Genomic DNA, 26,490 nt, shown 5'->3' on the forward strand with positions numbered 1-26,490 from the left:
ACAATGTTTGGAGCAACCTGCTTGGCTGACGCACCCTCCAAGGGTGCTAATAAAAAATATGAATGAGCTGCCCATTAGAGGATACTAAGGAATTCTATTTTGTAAATGGACAGTACCGGGAAAAGCCTGAAAACGAATGCGTGTTTTTCATTCTGCGCTTGTGACTTTCAGGCTCTCTAAGCAATTCAAGAGTGTTGACTTGGACATACGAACTTACAAAACCATCATAGATTGGGTCTTTAAAATAGTGGTCTTCAAACTGTGGGGCTGGCCACTCCCTATGGGGGTGAAAGAATTTCCAGTGGGTGTGAGGCTCTTTTAAAAAGGGATTACCGTGACTGCTTTTAACAGAAGATATAAGCAGTTCGAGATTGTGGGGGCCCGGAACCAACATTTTTACTCCAAGGGAGAGCTCGGTATAAAAAGGTTTGACTACCCTTGCTTTAAAACCGTTTTTCCATCTCCGATCGGATACATTGTAAGGACAGATGCAACATCCATGTAACAAGTGTTCTACAAAAAAAGTAATTGTGAGATTCTGCAGTCCCTGGAATCTTAGTGTTATGTTGACTGTGGTTGAGTTGTATTCTGTTGCTTTCGCATTAACCACTCTGCAGTGATGGCGCATTGATGAGATTTGCAATCACTGAAGTCTATGGATTCAGTCCTGAAATGCACAGTTGCTCTTTAGAGCGACATGTTAAACTGATGTTACCCCATTAATGTTACCCTGGCAGCCTTTAACACAATGTTGATCTACATGGTGATCCCGTCGTTGACTACAGTAATCTTAAAACAATGTTCAGGCAAAGGACTGTAAGTTGCATTCTTAACATCACAGAAGAAGTTGTATCATCTGTGTAGAAATATTTGCATGCAATTTATGGACACTTTTTAATCAAATGCTCAAAACTGAACTGGTATGATTAATAGAGGTAACAATCTTGCTGATTGGAGATGAACAGTCTGGAGTACAACTATAAACAAACCACTCCAGAATGGTTTTGTTTTAAAATAAGTATAGGAAGAAGTTGAAACTTGCCCTTCTTTTCGCACACTTCGACCACTGAACAAATCTGATAATCTATTTAATCGTATGCATTTGTTTCATTTGTTATCCTCTGGGTTTCTCGCAAATTTCTAATTTACTGGATTCGGAAGTGGCGAATAGGAAAATACCCATAGAGTAATTTGAAATGCATATGTGCTATCAGATACCACTATTAAATTGATTTTTGCCTACAAATTAAACCTGGGATGTTATTAAAACAGCTTTTTAAGGGGCGGACAAATCTGAACATGCAGGGGTCCCGAAGGGAAACATTAAGGCCCTAAATATGATTACTAGAACACTTACCGTATGAATACTCCTGCTCGTAGCCAATGGGGGCTTAATGCACATAGGGAACAAATTGTAGTGACCAATCGTATCTGAGTATTGATTATTTTAGACATATTTACTCCATCAAATCAGTCCAAGTCTGAGACACTTAGAAGTGTGGTATTTAGAGTACTATCTAGGGCTTGAACCAACGGGAAAAAGGCATAGAACAATCTGCGCATAACATGGCGGACCCGGGCCCCAATGGATATCCAATAGAACAAAGTGAAGTATAGACCAGAAGATGACCCAGAGCTTAGCAACAGGAAAATTACCTTGACGCTTTGAGGTTCAGTCCTCTCCATAGTTAAACTGATCAATGGCCCTGCAGAGACCAGGCCTCATGCTGTTTTATGCATTAGATCAGCTGGATACCTGAATAGAGGGAAACGGCTTACACAGGAGTGCTCAACTCCACTGTCCTAAATCCTGGTGTACCCCTATTCAACTACTACCCTCCACCCCCCTCAAAGTAAGCAACACGATAGTATCCAGGAGTGATAACATAGCTATTTAGAACATTAATATTTTCAGAGGTTAATTCCCACTATGGAAAAGTATGAATTCGTTAATAACCTCAAGCCATCACTAGAGCATCTATGATTACAAGAATTTACGTTACACAGCCTAATTTGTGTGTAAAAGCTTAATTTCGAATACATTTTTATCTAAACACCTTGCACTGTTCCTCAGTATGAAAGTTAAGGGAAAACATGTGGTTCTCTGTATGTAATTGAAACACGAACACTAAGGGCACGATTCATAGAAATCAGGGCAGAAAAGGCTCAAGTGCTGCGCGCCGAGAAGGAGCATGCGCAAAGAAACAATTGCGCGGCACACATATTCATGGATTTCGCAAGGCATCACTAGCCGTAGCATAAGGAACATCAAGCAGTGCCAATAACGCCCCCACACGCACTAAAAGGCAAGTAAAATGCCAATTGCAGCGCAATCCCCTGCGCCATCCCTGGGCCAGTTTACAGCCCCCCCCCCAGCCAGATTGCGTGAAAACTCAGTGCAGACAGGGATACGTGCTGAGTTTCCATGCGATTAATCTCTGGTGCAGACTGGGTATGCGAGGGAGTTTCCACGCGATTTTGGCTGGTGTGTGGACGGGGTACGCGCTGAGTTCCCATGCGATTTGGCTGGGATGCGGACGGGGCACACGCTGAGTTCCCATGCAATTACCCCGGATGGACCCCAGCCAAATCACGTGGAAACTCCTGCGCTAAACGCACAAATCCACTGGAAGCAGATCCCTCCTGATGGGACAGCCACACTCCAACCCCTATCACCCGTGACCACACCCTGCAGGCAGCCTACACCGCATGGGACCTTCCCATCATCCGTAACCACACCCTGCAGGCAGCCCACACCACATGGGACCCCCCATAACCCGTGATCACACCCCTTAGGCAGCCCACACCACAGGACACCGCCATCACTTGTGACAACACCGCAGACAGCCCCCACCACAAGTGACACCCCAGCCCCTGTCACCAGTGACCACACCCTGCAGGCAGCCCACACCACATGGGACCCCCCATCACCCGTGACCACACCCCACAGGCAGCCCAAACCACATGGGACCCCCATCACCTGTGACCGCAGGCGGCCCACATCACGTGGGACCCCCCCATCACCCGTGACCACACCCCGCAGGCAGCCCACACCACAAGTAATCCCCCATCACCAGTGACCACATCCCGCAGGCAGCCCAAACCACATGGGACCCCCATCACCTGTGACCACACCCCGCAGGCAGCCCACATCACATGGGAACCCCCATCACCCGTGACCACACCCTGCAGGCAGCCCACAACACAAGTGATTCCCCCATCACCAGTGACCACATCCCGCAGGCAGCCCACACCACAAGTGACCCCCCCCATGACCCGTGACCACACCCTGCAGGCAGCCTACACCACAAGTAATCCCCCCCGACCCCCATCACCCCGTGACCACACCCTGCAGGCAGCCCACACCACATGGGAACCCCATCACCCGTGACCACACCACATGGGACCCCCATCACCTGTGACCACACCCCGCAGGCAGCCCACACCACAAGTGACCCCCCCCCCCATCACCCGTGACCACACCCTGCAGGCAGCCCACGCCACATGGGATCCCCCATCACCCGTGACCACACCCTGCAGGCAGCCCACACCACATGGGATCCCCCATCACCCGTGACCACACCCTGCAGGCAGCCCACACCACATGGGACCCCCCCATCACCTGTGACCACACCCTGCAGGCAGCCCACACCACAAGGGACGCCCCCATCATCTGTGATGCCACCCCGCCTGCAGCATCCACCCGACCAGACATCACCTGCATGCTGGTTGTTGAAAGTGTGACACGTGTTCACTCCAGCGATGGCGTGTCGAACACCTTGACTGGCGTGTAGTGACACCACCCAGAACCTCCGGTGAAAAAAATACCCTGCAAACAAACAAATGCATACACTTGTCCCACATCCTTCAGTGTGGCAGCTGGACAAACACAATTCCTGTCTGCAACCATCTCCCAACATACACACCACACAGGTGAATGGTAAAGTGAGGGCCTGCAGTCCATGTGGCAAACTAATGCAAAGATTCCCCATGTTGAAATACTCAACAGTGACCGAATCCTAAGCACCCTCAAAGTGTCACATGAACAGACACTGCCCAGGTGTGTCACGGCCAGAGCCACAATGAGCTGACATTACCAGAACAGATAACCTAATTTCTCCAGCATTGGATCTTTCATGGATTCACATGCTTTGAATATTCCCCGTCGTCAGGCTGGGAATCCCCGGTACATTATACAGACCCTTTCCCGTAGGAAAACTTTTTCGACGCTTATGCGTCCTATCCACCTCGTTTTGTATCATGCGTGCCCGTGCCGTCAGGACGTCATGATATAAATACAGGCCCCGCCCCCGCGCTCCCTCAGATTTCAACCGTCTTTCAAAGTAGTGGGATCCTCGTGTTTTTACTACTAGTGAAAACTAGGTTGTTTTTGTCTGTTTCGCTTCGGCGAAGTTCAAATTCTAGAGAATTATGTCTGGAAAGGCGTTGTTTCGCCCGTGTGCAACCTGTGGCCTAAAAAAAAAAAAAAAAAAAAAAAAAAAAAAAAAAGTTTATGAAGGAGATGGCCACATGGACTGTATCTACTGTCTCCACCCGCACCACACGGCGGATACATGTGAGATATGCCAGGGTTTCTCCCAAAAAACCCTTAAGGACCGTAGAAGAAGGCTGGTCGACTGGCTTAATGACGGAGCGGGTGCCTACCCGGCTTCGGAAGTTGGCTCCATGGCCTCCAGGAGCGAGTCGGAGCCTCCATCGAAGAAGGTACGGCCAGCTAAAAAATTCGCGCTGAGGACAAGCATAAGGGGAAACATGCTGGATCCTCCTCATCACATAAAAAGCCCTCCTCCTCCTCATCATCTAAGAAGGAGAGGCTAGCGCTGTCAAAATCCCCCTCAGGGGACCGTCCCAGGTCTTCCATGAGTCGAGAAGCTTCAGCCGGGAAGTCGGCATCGAAATCGACGACGAAGTCTAAGGGCTCGACGACGACGACCGGCTCGTCGACCTCGGCGACCGGTTCGTCGACCTCGGTGTCATTGACGATGCCTATTACCGCTCAAGCAGCAGCGGTTGGGATTCCTTCGTCGACGGAGACTCAGTCTATGGCCTGGCTGCCTGAGGTCTATGACCCGATCCCCCCTGAGGTCTTACCGCAGCCAGACACGGCCTGCTTGGCGGAGGGGGAAGGTGACATGGTTCTGCAGCCATCAGATTTAGGCTTACGGCCTTCCACGTCGACGACGACGACGACGAGTGCGAGCGGGGGTATGGTACCTATATCATCCACGTTACTGACCCCCCAGACGGTGTTGTTTCTGGATGTGCTTAATAATCTCCAGAAGCTCCTGCAGCGGCTCGATACGTAGTTCCCTCAACCTGGGACGTCATCGTCACTTTTGTCTGTACCGTCCGTCGACGAGCAAACTTGTACGGCTCGCTCGACGACGAAACACCCATCGGCTCCCCAGGCGGTAAAAGATCGTCCTCGAGCTCAGGAGGAGGGTGAGTTGTCGGAGTCCGACTCTATACTGGATGACTCCGGGTCAGACATCTCCCTGTCACCGTCAAGGGACCCAACATGGAATTCAGTGGGGAAAGCTTGTTCCGAATTCGGCTTGATTCCTGAGGAGCAGAAGAAAGACTGTTTTCCTTTTTGACCATAGGGGTCAAAGGAGAAAATCGGTAATTGCCATCCCAATCCTTGACCATGTGTGGCAAGAAGGTCTCAAGACGATGCGCCATCCGTTCTCGGAGCCAGCTATAAAGGGACGGATCGAGAAAAAGTTTAAAGCTCCGGAGTCCACTCCTAAATGTCTAACATCACAGCCTCTGTCTGACTCGGTGGCGTCGGCGGCAGCGGCTAGGAAGGCCAGGGTCCAGCAAAAATGTTCAACGCCACCTGACAGCGAGGCTAGAAGGCAGGGCTCCTTGGGAAAAAAGGTGCTCTCGGTCGGAGCGACGACAGTAAGAGCAGCCAATTCCTTAGCGATCGTGTCACGATATGATAGAGAAATGTGGCACAAACTGGCCCCTATCCTGGAACACCTGCCAGACGAACACCGGAAAGCAATCGCAGTTGACCTAGCAGAGTCTGGTTTTAAACAAATCAACCATGGAGTAGTGCTTCGTCGACAAGCGTGGCTCAAATGTACTACTTTCCGTCCTGAAGTACAGTACAAAGTCCTGGACATGCCATGCGAAGGGGAACACCTGTTCGGCAAAAAGGTTGATGAAGCGCTGAAAGGGATGAAGGAAGACACGGATACTGCTAGGTCCCTCGGCGCCCTTCAAACGGGCAGAAATTTTCGCTCTTTTCGCCCCTTCAGGGGTGCTTCTGGAAACTCCCGCTTTGGAGCCTCGAGGGACCGTGGGTTTAACAGGCCCTCGTACTCTTCACAAGGGTTTAGACGAGCGTCCCAGTCGGCACGTAAAAGCAGGGACTATCAAACCTCCAGGCGGCGAGGCTCAGGTCCGTCGTCGACGAAGAACAAGCAAACCAGCAACCAATGACGGCCTTCGGAACGTCCTGGCGGGTCGAGTCTCTCATCACTTCGACCGATGGAAATGCATCACCACAGATCGATGGGTCCTAGACACGATTCGCATGGGTCATGCGCTGCAATTCAAAGACAAGCCTCTGCGTCTTCCCCCCTTTATTCTCGACACAGCCCCACCTCCAAATCCTACGACAAGAGGCGGCGCTTATGTTGCGAAAAGGGGCGGTAGAAAGAGTTCCTGTGACACAGGAAGGACAAGGAGTTTATTCCAGGTTCTTTGTAGTCAAAAAGCCAAAAGGCAAATGGAGGCCCATTCTCGACCTGAGGGTACTCAACAAGTGGCTAAAGAGCCTCAAATTCAAAATGCTAAAGCTCCAAGAGGTTATCAGGTCGGTGCAACCCATGGATTATCTATCGTCACTAGACCTTCAAGATGCTTATTTTCACATCCCAATACGCCCACGACACAGGAGATATTTAAGATTCGTTGTCGGGAGAAAGCATTTTCAGTTCAAGGTCCTCCCTTCGAGGACCTTGGTCTTTCTAGGAGCGGAGTTTTTTTTTTTTTCATACACACACAAGCCTGGTGAAACCATCCAGCGAAAGAATTCAGAAACTTCTAAACAAGGCGTCGGAATGGAGAGCCGGTTCCAAGGTCTCAGTGCGCAAGTACATGTCCCTGCTAGGGACCATGTCGTCCTGCATTCCGTTGATAAACAACTGCCGTCTGTTTATGAGGCCTTGCCAGGAATTTCTAGCGGACCGTTGGGCGCAGAGCAGAGGTCGCTGGTCCGACAGACTGGTCGTCGACGAACAACTAGTTCAAGCACTCGGCTGGTGGAAAGCGTCTACTCATCTAACGAAAGGAATGCCTCTACTGGAACCAGAGTTCCAAAAGACGGTGGTGACGGATGCATCACTGAGCGGATGGGGAGCTCACCTGGATACGTTACAAGTACAAGGCCAGTGGTCTTTGCAGGAGTCCTCCCTGCATATCAACCTGCTGGAACTGAGAGCAGTGCGATGGGCTCTGAAGTTTTTTCTTCCTCAACTGAAGGACTCGGTGGTGCGTGTCATGACGGACAACACCACTACGATGTTCTACTTGAGGAAACAAGGGGGGACACGTTCCATGTCCCTATCGACGGAGGCACAGAAAATCTGGCATTGGGCCCTGCAACACAACATGCAAATCTTAGCGTTCCACCTACCAGGAGTGAGAAACGTGGAAGCCGATGCCCTCAGCAGAGAAATGAACGAAGTTCACGAATGGGTGCTGAACGACCAACAACTTCAACAAGTATTCAAGGAATGGGGACACCCTTCCATAGACCTGTTTGCAACGAAGAACAACAGAAAATGCCATCAGTACGCAAGCAGATGGCCTCAGCAGGGCTCACTGGGGGATGCGTTCTCATTCCCATGGACGAACAAATTCCTGTACGCATTCCCTCCATTTCCCCTTGTCCGGAGGACGTTGCAATGGATCCTCAGGTACCCATGTCGGGTGATTCTGGTGGCCCCATACTGGGCCAGACAGGTGTGGTTTTCAGACCTACTACACTTAGCGGTGGCGGAACCGATGAGATTCCAGAAGACCCCCGACCTTCTGTCTCGACAGGAGGGTGTCGTTTGGCATCACGAACCGGACAGCCTCCAGTTGACGGCCTGGCTCCTGACTTCGCCGAATTTGGTCGGCTAACGATTCCGGAGGACTGTCGACGTATCCTGCAAGCGGCAAGAGCACCTTCCACAAACGCCTTTTACGCGTACAAATGGAAAAGTTTTCTGTCAATGGTGTGAGGATTAACCAGGTTTGGCCCCGCAATCGATTAAACCGGAACAGCTCCTCCCATGCTTGCTGTTCTTAGCTCAAAAGGGCCTGTCGGTGTCGTCAATAAAAGTACACCTAGCAGCCATTTCCAGGTTTACTCGTCGACGGCACTCGGTACCATTGTTCAGCGACCGCCTGATTAAGCACTTCCTTAAAGGCCTCTTTCGGAGTTTCCCTCCAGAGAAGAAATTTCCACCGGAGTGGAGCCTCAATCTGGTCTTAACGTCTCTTATGAAACCTCCGTTTGAGCCAATGTCATCATCGTCTCTAAAGTTTCTGTCGTGGAAATTGGCCTTCCTGGTGGCCATCACTTCAGCCCGACGTATTTCAGAAGTTCAGGCTCTAATGGTGGACCCACCATACTTACGATTTTTTCTAAACCAAGGTAGTCCTAGCCACTAACCCACAGTTCATACCAAAAGCTCCTTCGGTGTTTCATAAACACTCTTCTATCGTGTTGCCTACGTTTTTTCCGGAGCTATGCTCGGGAATGGAGCGCATGCTACACACATTAGATGTAAAAAGGGCTCTCAAGTTTTATCTTCATCGTACGCAACCGTTCAGAGAAACGAGACAGCTGTTCGTGGCCTATGGTTTGCGTGCTAAAGGAAAAGCCATTTCAAAGCAAGGACTATCAAGATGGGTGTCATCTACCATTTCGTACTGCCATTCCAGGGCAGGGAAGCCTCTTCTACGACGGCCAAGAGCTCATTCAACTAGAGCAGCGGCATCGTCGACGGCACTGTGGGCCGGAGTCCCTCTAGGGGACATCTGCATGGCGGCTACCTGGGCGACTACACACACCGTTACCCGCCATTACTGCCTGTCGCAGCAACATGCCGAAGACACCCGGATGGGACAGGCGGTGCTTCGACACCTATTCCAGTAAGGTAAGCCCCGGCTGCGGGGTTGCATCCTGTGGAATTTATGACTGTATGTGGTCCGTTTTTTCCTATGTAAACTATTACTGATGTATACATGATCATAGGGAACGGCCTTTTGCGAAGAAAGTATATGGGTTTGCATGCACACCTCCTCTTGGGGGTAGTACTGCTATGTAATCTATTCAAAGCATGTGAATCCATGAAAGATCCAATGCTGGAGAAGGGAATAGTTTCTTACCTGTAACTCCATTTCTCCAGCATTGGTATCTTTCATGGATTCACATGCGCCCACCTGCCTCCCCTGATCATGCAAACCGGTTCCCCCACTACTTTGGGGGCCGAAATCTGAGGGAGCGCGGGGGCGGGGCCTGTATTTATATCATGACGTCCTGACGGCACGGGCACGCATGATACAAAACGAGGTGGATAGGACGCATAAGCGTCGAAAAAGTTTTCATACGGGAAAGGGTCTGTATAATGTACCGGGGATTCCCAGCCTGACGACGGGGAATATTCAAAGCATGTGAATCCATGAAAGATACCAATGCTGGAGAAATGGAGTTACAGGTAAGAAACTATTCCCAAACACATCACTGTTCCATCCATGTTGAAGGACATGACCTGACATCTCTTCAAATAACATGTCAATCGTAAAGCGCATATACACCAGTGTAAGAAGCCGCAAAGAGTCTGTGGATGTGGAACACAGTGACGACTGAGACAACTAACTTGGTATGGCATTGAGATAACGGAAGTGAATGGTAAGTGGGGAAGGAGATAAGGGGTTCGGGTGAGGGGGCATTGCAGTAAATGTGAAGTACACCATAACATATAGAACGATGTTGAAAATCAAGAAACTGCGGCCAACATGTGTTAAGTCCAGCCCTGAGTGCAGACAGCAGGTGTAAAGTGCAGGTAGGTGGCTGTTCCCATACATAAAACCTGTACAAATGTGGTTGATGCCAGGGAGGCAGTGCAGGTGTGTAAGTGGTGTGCAAGGGGAACTGTGCCCAAGTTCAGAGGACAGCGACGTGACCATTGCAGATTCCGACACGAGTTCAGCAGGTCAGAGGAGTACCAAAAGCACAAGCAAAAAGGAGTGACTCAAGTACTGAACGATTACATGGCAATTAGAAAGGGCGCTACTCACCGAGACTGCTGCATTTGTGTGGAAAAATGCAAAAACAGAGGAATGCCAAAAGTGACTGCCAGTGCAAGATGCCCAACCACAGCACAGACAATGAAAACAGCACAAACACATGCATGTGAAAGTCAAAGCCTGCCATATGAGCCACACTGCATCAAGCAATTCCTGGCCAAATATCGTGAACATTTCACACTCCAATCATTACTCCAAGCCCTCACCCCCAACACAGTGAGGACCAATACACAGTGATGGCGCACATGTGATAGCAAATGAAACTTCCCCGTACATACCGAAACTCGCCCTTCACGCACATCCAGTGGTCATGCACATGTGTAACTGCAACACCCAAATGGATAGCAAACATGACACATGCATGCAAGTAAGCGTACACATGACCAACAAAGGTCCTTACCTGTGACACCAAACAGAGAAACAAATCAGTAAAAATTTGAAAGAAATGTCAGAGAAGCCATTACTGTGAGTAATGAAATCAAAATATATTATCCAGTTGTATTCATTTCATACAAACTACAAAACATAAATAAAAATGTGTACATTTTGAAACAAAGAAAATGTTCAAATGTCCAAACAAAATCAAAATATGTACATTAAAAAAAAGGAAAAGTCTCACAGCAGGTCCATGTCCATAAATCACATACAAATATCATCCAAATGTAAAAAAAAAAAAAAAAGATTTCCTGCAATAAAAAAGAAAAGAAAACACCACTAAACTATGTACCAAGAAACATGGAGCAAAGTCCAATTAGCACTCTAAATCATAAAGCAGTGCCACACGAATGTACAAGGGTTCCATGTGCAAGTCACAACACGTGTTATGTTTGGACATTTATTTCTCAGTTTGGACATTGCATGCCATGGCGTGGCAACCAGGTGACATGAAGTGTGGGAGGATTTAGGTGACATATCGGCATTTAGATGTGTACTTTGGAATGGTGTTAGTGGCATACTCCATCTTCCATGTGTTCCTTTTGTGCATACCAGATTGAGATATTTTTAGTACTTGGGGATGCACACAATGCAGCACTTCCAAGGACACCTTCTCAGGGTGTTAAGGTTGGGACAGATGATTGTCCCTTTGTCATCGATTGTCACCTGGAATGTGCCAGGGCTGTGTGCACTCCACAGGGGTTGGATTTTAGGTGAAAAATTGTGCCACAAGCGGAGTACGGGCAGCCTTACCACGTGCCGTTTCCCCTCCCATGTGCCGTGCATGTGGTTGGGAATGTGGGGGCATCACCATGTCCACCGGTACGCCACGCTGTGTTGCAACATTGTGCAGGACACATGCTGCCACAATGATCCTGCACACTACTGGTGGTGCATATAGTAGCTCGCCACCAGAGTGGTCAAGGGAGCGGAAACGTGACTTTAGCACTCCGAATGTGCGCTCCAATATGGCGCTAGTTGCAATATGGGCTGCGTTATATCTTACCTGGGGTGATGTGGTGGGGTTCCGTATTGGTGTCGTCATGTAGCTGCTCGGGGGGTAGGCACTGTCCCCTGTGGAGGTGAGATGGGTTGTCAGTGGTGTGGGTTTGCCTGTGTGAGACATGCATGCATTGGCAGAGCCATTTGTACTCGCCAATGAGCCATGTGTTGCCATACCTCCCAGCTTACAGGACCCGGTGTAGGGGTGACATTTGAATATGAAACCATCATGGGTGGACCCTGGATAGTTGGCATACGGAGGTAATGATTACCTTGGCATCACATACAACCTTCACGTTGATGGAATGCTAGTGCTTGTTATTGCGATAGATGTGCTCTGTGGCCCTAAGTGGACGTAGGGCCACATGGGTGCAGTCAATGGCACCAAGCACTTTAGGGAAGTGTGCCACCCCGTAAAAGTCCTGGACCACGGCCTGCCTTTTGCGGGTGTTCTGGGAATGTATATGTGCCTGCGGACTGAGGTGCGTGCAGTCATGATTGCCGACACCTGGTTTAAGCAGCATGACTGTGTGGGCTGTGAAACGCCCCAGACTATGGCAGTGTTCCGCTGAAATGACCCAGAAAATGCAGTACATTGAGCACCTTTTCCAAGGGGCTCGGTGCTTGGGAGCACAGGGTGGGTTGATGTGAGGTCATCTTACTACTCCGTGACCAGGTCTAATATGATATGAGGTGGAAACCTATACCTGCCATAGACCTAGTCATCAGGCATCCCAAAAAAACTGGTCCTGGGTAAAAAAAAATACGTGCCCTGGCTATCCTCCTCCTCCTGCAGTGTCCCATGATCACTGCTATGAAAAATGGTACATTCAACATAGTTGTATACGCACGTTGGCTTTTTTGCACGGCCTTTTTATGCATTATTTTAGTGCGCAGTGACTCTTACGCCTGCTTTCTCGTGGATGTGTTTCCAGATTAGCGCATCTTTTTCCACGCACCAGTGAGCCCTGTTTGATTCCATGAATACGTGTTGTTGGCACGTGCGTTGCGAGTATTTTACTGTGGTACTTCCCACGTAATGCCCACATTTATGCTTGTTGTTCGCCATTCCACGTGTTCTGCCCCCTTTTTAGGTGACTGCGCAAGACGGTATGCGCCTCCGCTGGGCGTCTCACGCAAGGCGTTCGTGGCGTCGCAGTGACATGTTGGACCCGCGGGGATTCGGCGCAAGTCGCGGGTAAGCCCCGCGCATTGTGTTCCATGAATCGGCGAACGGGCGCTTGTGCATATTTTGTACCCAAGCGCCTCCTTTTTCCGTGCAATTTTATTCCATGAATCGGCCCTTCCTAGTCAAGAGCAACATAAATTCTCTAGAAGCTATGGTCTTTATTTAAGTTAATCACTCCTTTTTAATTCAAAGTACTTCATGGTGCATAACGTTAATTAGACTACCAGACGCAGGCTTGTTCCAATAGATCTATTTTAAGTCTAACAGTCGTTGAAGGAATATTGCCTGAAATCGTTGGTGAATTAAAACCCATTTACAGTGAAATACTCATTGATTGATTTACAAATGTAAGTTTATGAACCATGCTTAGTGAACATTGAAAAACTGAATTCATGCTCATCTGGACAGGCAGTCCTACCCAACTTGAGATTACTTTCACATATTCCACAGACAGAGTTCTAGTTTAAGATGAGCTTAAACTAGCTTAGACTAAGGTGGACTAGTGAACCAACTATTCATTGGCATTGTGAACCTAAGCACTGACCAGACTAAAGTGAGACCACTAACGTCTCAAAGCGCCTATCCTTATCTTGGATTTTAGAAAATACAAGAAGCTGAGTTTCCAGGATTTATCCCAGTGTTGTATAAACATTTAAAAGATCAATTTGCTTGTTCAAAACCTTTCATTAAACTGTAAGCATTCTAATGTCAAGTATCAACACCAACGAGAAAGCATTGGAGAACCTTTGATTAAACACAAAGGATTTTATTGTCTAAACATATTTGAAATTCTATTAATTCCATAATTATCTCTCATCCGCAAATGTGTTCTAGCTCTATGGCAGTTTGCTATTTTGCGCTCAATGTGTTTTGGCGTATGCCTTCATCAGAAAAACTAAAACACCACTGTAAGCAATACAAGAATAAAAAGATTTAAACAGGAAAAAGCTTCTGTTTGATGACATGTGAATGAGGTCAAAGAAAGTAAAGCTTAGTTCTTTATGCAAATACTGTTAGTCAAATTTAGAATCTTTAGTTTAACAAAGGTAGCGGGCGCCCCTCTCTCGCAAGAACAGACATGATAACCTGCTCAGTGGTTATTAACCACTTGAGAGTTCGCAGCCACTGCTTTTACTCACTGTGCCTTTCACAGATGGGAAATATCCATTTGCATATCAGTCTTTGTCCTGCCCAGGGGCAGTCCAGCACCGAAATACAATGGCAATTCCAATCTGAATGAGAGTACCACCAGCAACCCCATACACGTGTTTCACCCTTGTTGGGGATCATCAGTGAGGTGAAGCTGATGCCTCTCTAAGCACAGTGAGAGGGAGACCACGTCTGGTTGCCCCCAGGAGACCTAGGGTTACCAATCCCAGGTTCCTTAACAATTAGTTAAACAAAGGTAGCGGGCGCCCCTCTCTCGCAAGAACAGACATGATAACCTGTTCAGTGGTTATTAACCACTTGAGAGTTCGCAGCCACTGCTTTTACTCACTGTGCCTTTCACAGATGGGAAATATCCATTTGCATATCAGTCTTTGTCCTGCCCAGGGGCAGTCCAGCACCGAAATACAATGGCAATTCCAATCTGAACGAGAGTACCACCAGCAACCCCATACACGTGTTTCACCCTTGTTGGGGATCATCAGTGAGGTGAAGCTGATGCCTCTCTAAGCACAGTGAGAGGGAGACCACGTCTGGTTGCCCCCAGGAGACCTAGGGTTACCAATCCCAGGTTCCTTAACAATTAGTTTAACAAAGGTAGCGGGCGCCCCTCTCTCGCAAGAACAGACATGATAACCTGTTCAGTGGTTATTAACCACTTGAGAGTTCGCAGCCACTGCTTTTACTCACTGTGCCTTTCACAGATGGGAAATATCCATTTGCATATCAGTCTTTGTCCTGCCCAGGGGCAGTCCAGCACCGAAATACAATGGCAATTCCAATCTGAACGAGAGTACCACCAGCAACCCCATACACGTGTTTCACCCTTGTTGGGGATCATCAGTGAGGTGAAGCTGATGCCTCTCTAAGCACAGTGAGAGGGAGACCACGTCTGGTTGCCCCCAGGAGACCTAGGGTTACCAATCCCAGGTTCCTTAACAATTAGTTTAACAAAGGTAGCGGGCGCCCCTCTCTCGCAAGAACAGACATGATAACCTGTTCAGTGGTTATTAACCACTTGAGAGTTCGCAGCCACTGCTTTTACTCACTGTGCCTTTCACAGATGGGAAATATCCATTTGCATATCAGTCTTTGTCCTGCCCAGGGGCAGTCCAGCACCGAAATACAATGGCAATTCCAATCTGAACGAGAGTACCACCAGCAACCCCATACACGTGTTTCACCCTTGTTGGGGATCATCAGTGAGGTGAAGCTGATGCCTCTCTAAGCACAGTGAGAGGGAGACCACGTCTGGTTGCCCCCAGGAGACCTAGGGTTACCAATCCCAGGTTCCTTAACAATTAGTTTAACAAAGGTAGCGGGCGCCCCTCTCTCGCAAGAACAGACATGATAACCTGTTCAGTGGTTATTAACCACTTGAGAGTTCGCAGCCACTGCTTTTACTCACTGTGCCTTTCACAGATGGGAAATATCCATTTGCATATCAGTCTTTGTCCTGCCCAGGGGCAGTCCAGCACCGAAATACAATGGCAATTCCAATCTGAACGAGAGTACCACCAGCAACCCCATACACGTGTTTCACCCTTGTTGGGGATCATCAGTGAGGTGAAGCTGATGCCTCTCTAAGCACAGTGAGAGGGAGACCACGTCTGGTTGCCCCCAGGAGACCTAGGGGATATTTCCCATCTGTGAAAGGCACAGTGAGTAAAAGCAGTGGCTGCGAACTCTCAAGTGGTTAATAACCACTGAACAGGTTATCAAGTCTGTTCTTTCGAGAGAGGGGCGCCCACTACCGTTGTAAAACTATTTTTCAAGGAACCTGGGATTGGTAACCCTAGGTCTCCTGGGGGCAACCAGACGTGGTCTCCCTCTCACTGTGCTTAGAGAGGCATCAGCTTCACCTCATTGATGATCCCCAACAAGGGTGAAACACGTGTATGGGGTTGCTGGTGGTACTCTCGTTCAGGTTGGAGTTGCCATTGCATTTCGGTGCTGGACTGCCCCTGGGCAGGACAAAGACTGATATGCAAATGGATATTTCCCATCTGTGAAAGGCACAGTGAGTAAAAGCAGTGGCTGCAAACTCTCAAGTGGTTAATAACCACTGAACAGGTTATCAAGTCTGTTCTTTCGAGAGAGGGGCGCCCGCTACCGTTGTAAAACTATTTTTCAAGGAACCTGGGATTGGTAACCCTAGGTCTCCTGGGGGCAACCAGACGTGGTCTCCCTCTCACTGTGCTTAGAGAGGCATCAGCTTCACCTCACTGATGATCCCCAACAAGGGTGAAACACGTGTATGGGGTTGCTGGTGGTACTCTCGTTCAGGTTGGAGTTGCCATTGCATTTCGGTGCTGGACTGCCCCTGGGCAGGACAAAGACTGATATGCAAATGGATATTTCCCATCTGTGAAAGGCACAGTGAGTAAAAGCAGTGGCTGCGAACTCTCAAGTGGTTAATAACCACTGAACAGGTTATCAAGTCTGTTCTTTCGAGAGAGGGGCGCCCGCTACAGTTGTAAAACTATTTTTCAAGGAACCTGGGATTGGTAACCCTAGGTCTCCTGGGGGCAACCAGACGTGGTCTCCCTCTCACTGTGCTTAGAGAGGCATCAGCTTCACCTCACTGATGATCCCCAACAAGGGTGAAACACGTGTATGGGGTTGCTGGTGGTACTCTCGTTCAGGTTGGAGTTGCCATTGCATTTCGGTGCTGGACTGCCCCTGGGCAGGACAAAGACTGATATGCAAATGGATATTTCCCATCTGTGAAAGGCACAGTGAGTAAAAGCAGTGGCTGCGAACTCTCAAGTGGTTAATAACCACTGAACAGGTTATCAAGTCTGTTCTTTCGAGAGAGGGGCGCCCGCTACCGTTGTAAAACTATTTTTCAAGGAACCTGGGATTGGTAACCCTAGGTCTCCTGGGGGCAACCAGACGTGGTCTCCCTCTCACTGTGCTTAGAGAGGCATCAGCTTCACCTCACTGATGATCCCCAACAAGGGTGAAACACGTGTATGGGGTTGCTGGTGGTACTCTCGTTCAGGTTGGAGTTGCCATTGCATTTCGGTGCTGGACTGCCCCTGGGCAGGACAAAGACTGATATGCAAATGGATATTTCCCATCTGTGAAAGGCACAGTGAGTAAAAGCAGTGGCTGCGAACTCTCAAGTGGTTAATAACCACTGAACAGGTTATCAAGTCTGTTCTTTCGAGAGAGGGGCGCCCGCTACCGTTGTAAAACTATTTTTCAAGGAACCTGGGATTGGTAACCCTAGGTCTCCTGGGGGCAACCAGACGTGGTCTCCCTCTCACTGTGCTTAGAGAGGCATCAGCTTCACCTCACTGATGATCCCCAACAAGGGTGAAACACGTGTATGGGGTTGCTGGTGGTACTCTCGTTCAGGTTGGAGTTGCCATTGCATTTCGGTGCTGGACTGCCCCTGGGCAGGACAAAGACTGATATGCAAATGGATATTTCCCATCTGTGAAAGGCACAGTGAGTAAAAGCAGTGGCTGCGAACTCTCAAGTGGTTAATAACCACTGAACAGGTTATCAAGTCTGTTCTTTCGAGAGAGGGGCGCCCGCTACCGTTGTAAAACTATTTTTCAAGGAACCTGGGATTGGTAACCCTAGGTCTCCTGGGGGCAACCAGACGTGGTCTCCCTCTCACTGTGCTTAGAGAGGCATCAGCTTCACCTCACTGATGATCCCCAACAAGGGTGAAACACGTGTATGGGGTTGCTGGTGGTACTCTCGTTCAGGTTGGAGTTGCCATTGCATTTCGGTGCTGGACTGCCCCTGGGCAGGACAAAGACTGATATGCAAATGGATATTTCCCATCTGTGAAAGGCACAGTGAGTAAAAGCAGTGGCTGCGAACTCTCAAGTGGTTAATAACCACTGAACAGGTTATCAAGTCTGTTCTTTCGAGAGAGGGGCGCCCGCTACCGTTGTAAAACTAAAAGAATTTAGAATCTTCGCTTCAAAATTGCAAATCTATACACACAAAGAGCCAGAAGGAATCTCTGCATGCAAATGGATAGTAAACGGGATACGATGCACAAGCCTGAAGCCCTAGCTAGCTTCCTGAAGTTGCCACTGGACCTGGCATGTTACCCGGCCAAGTGGCCACTTAACTCCCCTATTGCAGGTCAGATGACCACCAGTAGTCTCCATTCTATCCCTTCAAATATGGAGGCCAATTTCCCCCACTTCCTAGGTTAACTCCACAAATGCTCCAGTGGTATTTTGTGCCCCTCTAGGCCTCCTACCCTGACCAGGCTTTAGGTGGTGGCTGCTGGGCTACCATATGTCCCATTTAAAATGTGAATGCAGTGCTGTGGTCTGCGGACCACTCTAAATGCCCTTAGGCAACAATGGCCACCTTGCCATGAAGTTTGTTCTCTAAAAACTAACCAGATTGGCTGTCTTTAGACTAGCCATACAGGTTGCCTTTTACAGTGTCTGCTGACCTGGCCTGGATTCGAACATATGTAGGCAAATCGGCTTTCTGGAAATAAGGGTTTGGGCAGGTCTGTGAATAGTCTGCTGTTGCCCAGCAATCGCCAAGTCTTTTTTAGGCACTTTTGCCAGATTTAAAGCAAAACTGTTGATGAATTTGTGTCAAACCAGAAAAGGATTTCTATGCGAACCCAGACACATGATCCTGTGGAAACAGAATCGCATGTTTCTTATGGGCTTTGGACGTACAGGAGCCAATGGAAGGGCAGAACACTGCAGCAATAGCTGGAGAGATGACGCAGTGACGGTTTTGAAAGATTGTGAATGGCTGTCGCACATTAAGATGCCCATAAGGCTGTGAGGCCATCATGATAGTCTCTGCAGGCACGTCCTATGCCTCGTGAGACATCACCAATTAAAGTAATGCTTCCTTGCCTGAGAAACAGAATGAGGGCTACGTTGCTGCCAGTCACCAGATCGATTCCTGTTGTGTATGAGCTGTTGCAGGCGGAGATTGCCACTTGTGTAGAATGAGCAGAATTGTTTTATTGTGCAGTAAAACAATGTCCCTGTACAGTAGAGTTTAGACTTGCTGTGTTAGGAAGTACGTTGGTAATATAATTGACTAAATGCATCTTGCTGGTTTTCTGTATGCACCCCATTGCGCAAAAACGTGTGTTTATGCGCTTGAGAGCCGTATCTTTGGGACTGGGATACTTTGCTGCTTTCCTTGTGTATTTCTGCACTGCTGCCTGGGTTGCTCATTGGGTATATTCGTAAGAGATTCCAGGGCCCTGTATGTTAGGTTTATTTTGTGTCCCTAACATCAAGAGGCGAGTCATAACCTGCAGATCACCTGGACCCATTGGTCATCTTCGGTGGCCTTCATACTATGACTATAGTGTGCCCTGGGAAAAGGAGCAACTGGACAAAACTTGTGCCAGGCACAGTGCCCACTTTGGGGTATGGGAGGGGGGGCATTCATGGCCGGAGGCTATTACAAGGATAAAGATGCCATGGCAGTGACGCACAATTGGGGTAAAGTGGCCACTTGTCATGGCCAAAGGCAATGCCATGTGAGCCCATTGGGTGGCACTGGATTCCAGGCAACATGGCCAGGTTCATTCCCTGTGGGGTCACCAGCTGTCTGGGTAGTGACCATCACGGGGGCCAAGGACCCTGCCTGACATTGGGAACAAAAACAGCTAAGAGAAAACAATAGTGGTCTGCACTGCTTGGGGCCTCTCTTCAATAATTTTAAGGGCAAAACCATGCCCAAATAAACCATCACGAGTCTTTTTGAAGACTCAATTTTCCCTAGAAAGAAATATGTGAAGTTTTTGCATGACAGTGGCAGAGATATGGTTATGTTAGGATGGTTAAGTCTTTATTATGGTTGCTTTCATTAGCGAAAACCACACCATCCAGTTAAGGGTGTGTTTGTAATAAGCAGTTGTCTGCATCCTTAAACTCTTTCTTGGGTTGAAGAAGCTATGAATAATATAGTACTTCTGTGTAAAACCGAGACCATTTTCAGGAGATAAAAGTTTGCATTTGGGCTTATTTGCATACCCGCAATGCTTTGCTCTAATCTGGAGTTGAATTTACATTGATGGCTGCTCGGTGTTGCTGTGACATGTCACTTGGTTAAACTGGCTTATTTTACCATACAATATTTTGCAAGCCATTTGAGCCAATGTATGCTTTTCATAGCACCACCCAGATGGATTCCTTAATCCCTCCAAAGTGGGCATGATTTTAAACCGGTATCCCCATAGGTATTGGATGCATTTTGTAGCCAGGTGGTTACACATTTCATCTGACGGTTTCAAAATCCTTGGTTGAGAAATCTCCTGGTTGGTGCTCTTTTGAAATAAAACCATATTAGGGAATAAGTGTACATTTGGAGCCCCTTTCTTCACTTGGATGGTGGAAATGAACATGATTTACCGGAGCGTGGAAGCCCTTTATTCTCTGGGTGAAAGGAAGATTCTTAAGTAAATTGATGGAATCTGGTACAAACATTTCTCTCCTTCCACAGACTCCCCTCACACCAAAAGATTCCCACCAGTGGAGGTCAACCGTATATCCTCTTCAATCTTTTTCCTCCTTTGAGGAAAAGGTGAGATGTTCCAATTTTAATTACTAAACATCTTGTGAGTTCTACTAGTGGCAAATGTATGTATGTATGTTCCTCAACAATATTTGGGTTAGTACCTACATTAGGTGCAAAGATTCTGATGATTTTCTCGATGTATTGACCTTATGAGTGAAGGGAAACATTCTACCAAGATCTATTCTCCAGGATTGTTCAGTTTCAAATTGCGGTTTAATAATAGGAGGGCTTTCTGTTGAATCTGCAATTTGATCAGGTACTGGCACTTTCACTCTAACATTGCTGTGACTCCCTCCTCCACCTTTCACCTTTCCCCAATCCCTAGCACTAGAGGAGGATCTACCTAACTTGGATCTGGTTGATGTTTGTTGCCAGTAAAATTCTGCTACAAGGTAATTTACTCACTGCTTTGTGTGCAAGAGCTATGCTAGGCTAGATATCCTCCTCGCCTGATCCCTTACATGATGTGTCCAGTCCACTGATATCGAATGTCAAATTCTTACCGATCTTTCTCTTATTTCGTTAGTAATAGATGTCCTCATTACCACCCTATCGTGGAGGATTCATAATTATTTTCTCCCAGACCGGTGTGTTACTGCTGAAAATGCTTCTTCCCTCAATACCCTTGGATAACGAGTTACCGGACTTGGATGTGAGACTTATTTGGATCATAAACCAGGCTTTATTCAGGAATCGTCATTAGAGGAATGCTATTTTGACGCCAGAGATAAAATGCAGGACTTGGACGCTCAATACAAGGCTAACCCCTGAAAACCTGTTTCCTTTTGCAGTCTGCTAGCGGTAAACTAGAAAATGCGTGGGCTGGGAACATTTCATATAGTCTCCTCAAAACAAAACCAGTTTACTTTGTTGGCCCAGATAAGGCGAATAATATTGGCCTGTAAATTGAATATTCCAGCACCACAATCGCATCCCTGCAGGATGACCAGGGCTTACACACTATTCAGAAGAAGCTAACTTAAAATGTCAATGTATTATTTTGTGTTTTTTCTTTCTCAGCCCAGCAGCTTCTACCAGAGGAGGTATCCCATTATATAGCCAAAGTTGATGTCCCCTCCCTTTTGCTGGAGAATTTGGCTGCCCATGAGCGACCGTGTTCAGCCAATGAAGTATCCCTAGTAATTAAGCAGCTTCCCATGGACAAGAATACAGGATCATTTCATTAAAGGTGTTCTCGTATTTTGGTTCCCATATTGGTCTTCCTCTTGCCGGGGGTTTGTTGACCTTGGGTATAGTTTCCCCTTCTATGGCCGATTCTGTGATTTAGACTTTTTGCAAGCACAACTAGGATTCTTCTTGAAGCTCACCATATCGGCCACTATCAGTTGTGAAGTACAATACATGCATTTACTTGTAGGTTTTGGTATCAATGTTTTCTACCATTTGACCAAAGCTGGTTGAGGCAAATCAGGCAGGAGTTCTTATTGGGTGGACGTACCCAAAATGACCTTTGACATTTTGTAAATATTATTGATCCATTGTGTAATGCAAACATTTCTTGTGCTTTTCATTTTTCCGTCGACTCTGAAAAGTTGTTTTACTGCTTGAATAGGCTATACATCCAAAAGAGACTTGATAAATCTGACTTCGATCGAACTTCCAAACCTTGGTTTTAGCTCTGGCTTATTATGGTGATGGACAAAATGTCTGTTTCTCTTCACAACTAGTTACCAACATATCGTCAACATATGCTCTCCCTTTCTGCCCTTTGTTGAATCCAATGATTACCCAGAGGCCAAAGACCATGTTATTTTCTCAATCTATTGATGGAGAAATTCCACATGTTCTATCTCTTGACAGAGGTGGTGGTGTTCTCATTCTTGGGCACAAACACATTTTTTCTTGGTATTCTTTTACTAGGGGGTTGCTGTGGGCTGCTGATGGGGCACTTGTACAGCATGTAAACAATGTGTTGCTAGGCCTGAATTGGATTTAGTGGGTTCATTATCTGATGGACAGTTCTTATATTGCCTTGCTATTTTAAATTAAGCTGACCTGAGACTAAACAACAGAATCTGTTGTCTTTACACCTTTTTAGACACATGTAAAGAATGTTGATGCGAACTAGGATTATTTCGGTGTCTCTTGAAATCCTGCTACCTTTTGTACAATAATTTGGAATCTGCTTGTACGAACCCGCCTGCTTCTTATGTCCTATTGTAATGGAAAACAAATAAAGAATCGTAATTGTGGGGAATATAAAGTACAAAGAAGTGTCCTGTGCGTAATTCTGGACATATCGACCGTTCATTTAGGTGTAGCTATGAAAAACATGCAATTGTCATGCAGACCTCTCACCATACACTTTTTGTTGCTCTTTTTTTACCCACAGTTCCTTTGACGGCAATGATTGTTTTAAGGGACGTGGTTCTAATTGCTGCTGTTTTTTATGTCCGGTACAAAACTCTTCCACCGCCAGTAAGTAAAACACAATGATTTTATCGATTCATGTTGTGAAACTGGTATTTGTAAGTGATATTACATCAGACTTAAGTATATCAGTAACATTATTCAAAATGTTGGACTCGTATGATCGCTTTTCCCTGGCAGAGCGACAACACATGGATTTGTGACATAACACTAAAATATATAATGGAAGAACAGAACTTATTTTGAGCTGCATTTAGCAGGCTAGCTCATTTAAACTCTTCATAGAGAGAGACTGGGGCATAGGATGGCAGCAGTTCTCATGAGGTAATAACATTCTTGCACTTGATTTTATGGCTGTAAATCTATTTATTAACCTTTTTTGAACATTAGGTAGACTGGTCATCAAAAATGTATCCCCACAAGAGACTGGTCGGCATTATCGTTTTATATGTGAAATTTCCTTCTGCCTGTCGCCTACTGGTCGACCCCAGGAATTGTCCTCATACTACAGAAGGGCATTAGCAATGTCCCATATGATATTAATAGGGGGCACCCACCCCAAACCTCCATACACCTGCTTCTCGTTTCCATATACCTTCCCTTCAGTCTTGGATTGTCGTCGGGTTGGTTCCCCGCTGATTGCTCATCATGCAAGCAACCCTTCACACTGACCATTTCCCTTCTGGCGCCTTGCCTGCTTATGTTTTTCAAATGCGGGTGCTCTGTCACAGGCCCGTGAACTGATGCTCGGCCCATGCTTTGTGCAGCACTCTGGCTCAATTGATTTCACTGTAGCATCTTGTTTTCCATCCTTCACAAACACTGCCACCATCCCAAACCCCCAACAAACACCCTTTTACAGGCTGGTCTTGCCTTAGAAGCTGTGGATGTCGCACAGCTTCTGTTGGGGTGCATTGCAAGGTGGCAATCGTAGTAAGGTGGGACATTTTATTTACCAAGCAGTTACATTTTGATCAGTTTGATGATTACAATAGGCCGCTGCACGGTGTGTACTGAGATATTCATGAGATATTCATTAGCTGCCAGTATAATCCTGGTATAGTGTTTGATGGGTGTACGTTGGTAAGTAACATACCAACACTCTGCTCACAAGGACAGATGTTTTACCATAGGAGAGACTATTGTGATATACAAATGTACTGCTGCAGAGACGTCCCCTGGATAATGTGGCATACCTCCTCTTCTTTTCTAGCACAGATTCTAAAATCAATATTAATATATAAACTCACCTGTTTCAAAAGATTATGTGGTGAAACTGGTGGAAGGGGAATCACAATCTTAGTGGAGATCTTCGATTGCTATATAGTCTTGCTTGGTGATTTGAGAAATGTTGCCAGACCTCGTGTTTCCGGAGAAATTCTACTAATGCTCAAATGTATGGTTTTCAGTGTTTGGAAATTAGCCACCCATCATCTGCGCCTTACTTTGCGGCAGGACATGCAAAAAATATTTTCATGGTTGGAACGGTATCTTTGAGATTTGTGCTGCCAGCAAGTTTTTTTTGTTGCAAGGTAACAGATGTAAGTAAAAATACACTTTCACATACTATATTTCCAATGGTTTAGTTTTTCTCAGAGAAACGAGTCACTGGTAAGCAAAAAGCTGTTAAATGGCTAGTCATTCTGACAGTCACTCGACCAGGGCGATCCAATAGCTTCTGTTGCTGCAGAGTTATTCATAAGACAAATCATTGAGAATCCAGTGGGGCCACGCTGCATGTCCTGATGAGAACACCGAGCCTTAACAATTGTTAGCCCATGTCCGGTATGTTACTTCTGTGTCCTAAAGGTCTGATTTGTTTTCAAGAAGGTATGTGACCTCTACTTTCACCAAGAACCTTTTGGTGATGCCAAAGCAGATCTTTGTTACCGTGCCATAATAGTTGCCCACCTAATGGGCCTGCCCAACGCCTGATTTACTTTCACTGCATACCCAGACAGCTGATATCCAGCTGATATCCAGGTATCTCTCTGCAAACCACAGATCCCATAAGTACTGCAAAGTTAGCAGACCTGGATACGGTCGCTGCACTGGCATAGACATGGTATTGATGCGCTCTTGAGGAGTGCATCTGATCGTCTCTTCACAAGGGAATCAGGGCTCACTGAAATACCACCTGTTTGTGTCCAGAACATATGCATCCATGGCCTGAATTCACCATTAAGTTGCAAACCAGAGGCATGAACTGTTGAAAGAGCTTTCATGACCACAATTCAAAGCCAAGATCTAGTTTCCCATCACTTTGCCTTCAGTATGGTCCATTTTGTTCGAAAGTGAGGTGAAGGCATGTATATATCTCCCAACCTCTGTCCCCTTCTGATTCCTTGTATTTGCGGATGGCTGGACGTTACTAGAATCGTGTTATTCCCCCCTTCAGCACTATTGTTCAGTGACACTATTTGAGGCATTTTAACTCGAGGGTCTCCCTGTGGCTGCTTTGTGAGTGATTGAGCCCCATATTATGAAGTCCACAGTGCCTTTCCAAGAAAGTAAACCACAGGATCCGTTGGCGATTTCTTCACAATCTCCTTGCACTACCTCTCCAAGTCTTGGGCGGTGCCACAGACTGTTAGGATTCTTCCCGTGCATGGACATTTCTCTGCCTGAAATCTCTGGACCCGCAACTTCCTGCATAGTCTCTAAAGAGTTTATTCATGCCATACATGAAATTCCCAATAATTAACAAGTTATTTGGGGAGGTCTTTCTGAGGCAGAGTAGTCTGGCATCATTTAAGCCTCATGCGGTATTGCTAAAGATCCTGCATGTGTAACCTATGGCTCATATTACCGACCTTTTGTGCTGTTTGATGTGGTGCGGGGAGTACCAGAAATCCAACCCCTACATTTCATTCATACCTCTTGGTGATGTCCATCCCTCTTGAACTACTTGCCCAAGTGTTGTGGAACTAGGCTTTGGGTGTTTAGGGAGATTCTCTCTGCGACCCGGATGAGTTCTTTAGATTGGTTTAGTTGGCCTGATTGTGATCTTGGTCATATATATAAGCTCTGTCGCATGTGAGGTGTCTCTGGAGTGAACCCATTACTCCAGAAATTAGTAAAGAAGCTTCTTTACTTTCCTGATAGTTGCTCAAATGAGAAAGAAGCTGTCCATAATCACATAGTTATTTAGCTCCTTTCTTAAAGGCATAATGATCAGCGCGACTCTGCTAAAGCCTCAGCCACCACCTCGAAAAAAAGTCGTATATTCACGCATCATTCTGCGGTAGGAAGCCTCAAAGTTTCTCTAACCCTATGCAAGATTTTCTTCGGGTTTCTGGTTTTCAGAGTCTTTGTCTATTTCAGTGGCGGTTTTCCTCACAAAATTAAAAATGTGTGTATATCAGTGTTTATACATTTTTTCAGGGAATATTGAAACGCAGCAGTGTTTTTCCGGTGTATATCAAAAACATGCG

General features: G+C 46.9%; 1 protein-coding gene across 2 annotated transcripts in view; it reads left to right on the plus strand.

Annotated features, from left to right (window-relative positions):
• CRLS1 (cardiolipin synthase 1) overlaps positions 1-26,490 on the plus strand; it is a 293,521-nt gene that overhangs the window by 184,307 nt on the left and 82,724 nt on the right. For both annotated transcript variants that reach the window (XM_069608273.1, XM_069608274.1), the window contains exon 4: positions 23,019-23,104. In XM_069608273.1, coding sequence (XP_069464374.1) covers positions 23,019-23,104 — 86 coding nt within the window. The remainder of the gene's footprint in view (positions 1-23,018; positions 23,105-26,490) is intronic.

The sequence above is a fragment of the Ambystoma mexicanum genome, chromosome 4q, assembly GCF_040938575.1.
Source record: "Ambystoma mexicanum isolate Mex_15411 chromosome 4q, UKY_AmexF1_1, whole genome shotgun sequence".
NCBI lineage: Eukaryota > Metazoa > Chordata > Amphibia > Caudata > Ambystomatidae > Ambystoma > Ambystoma mexicanum.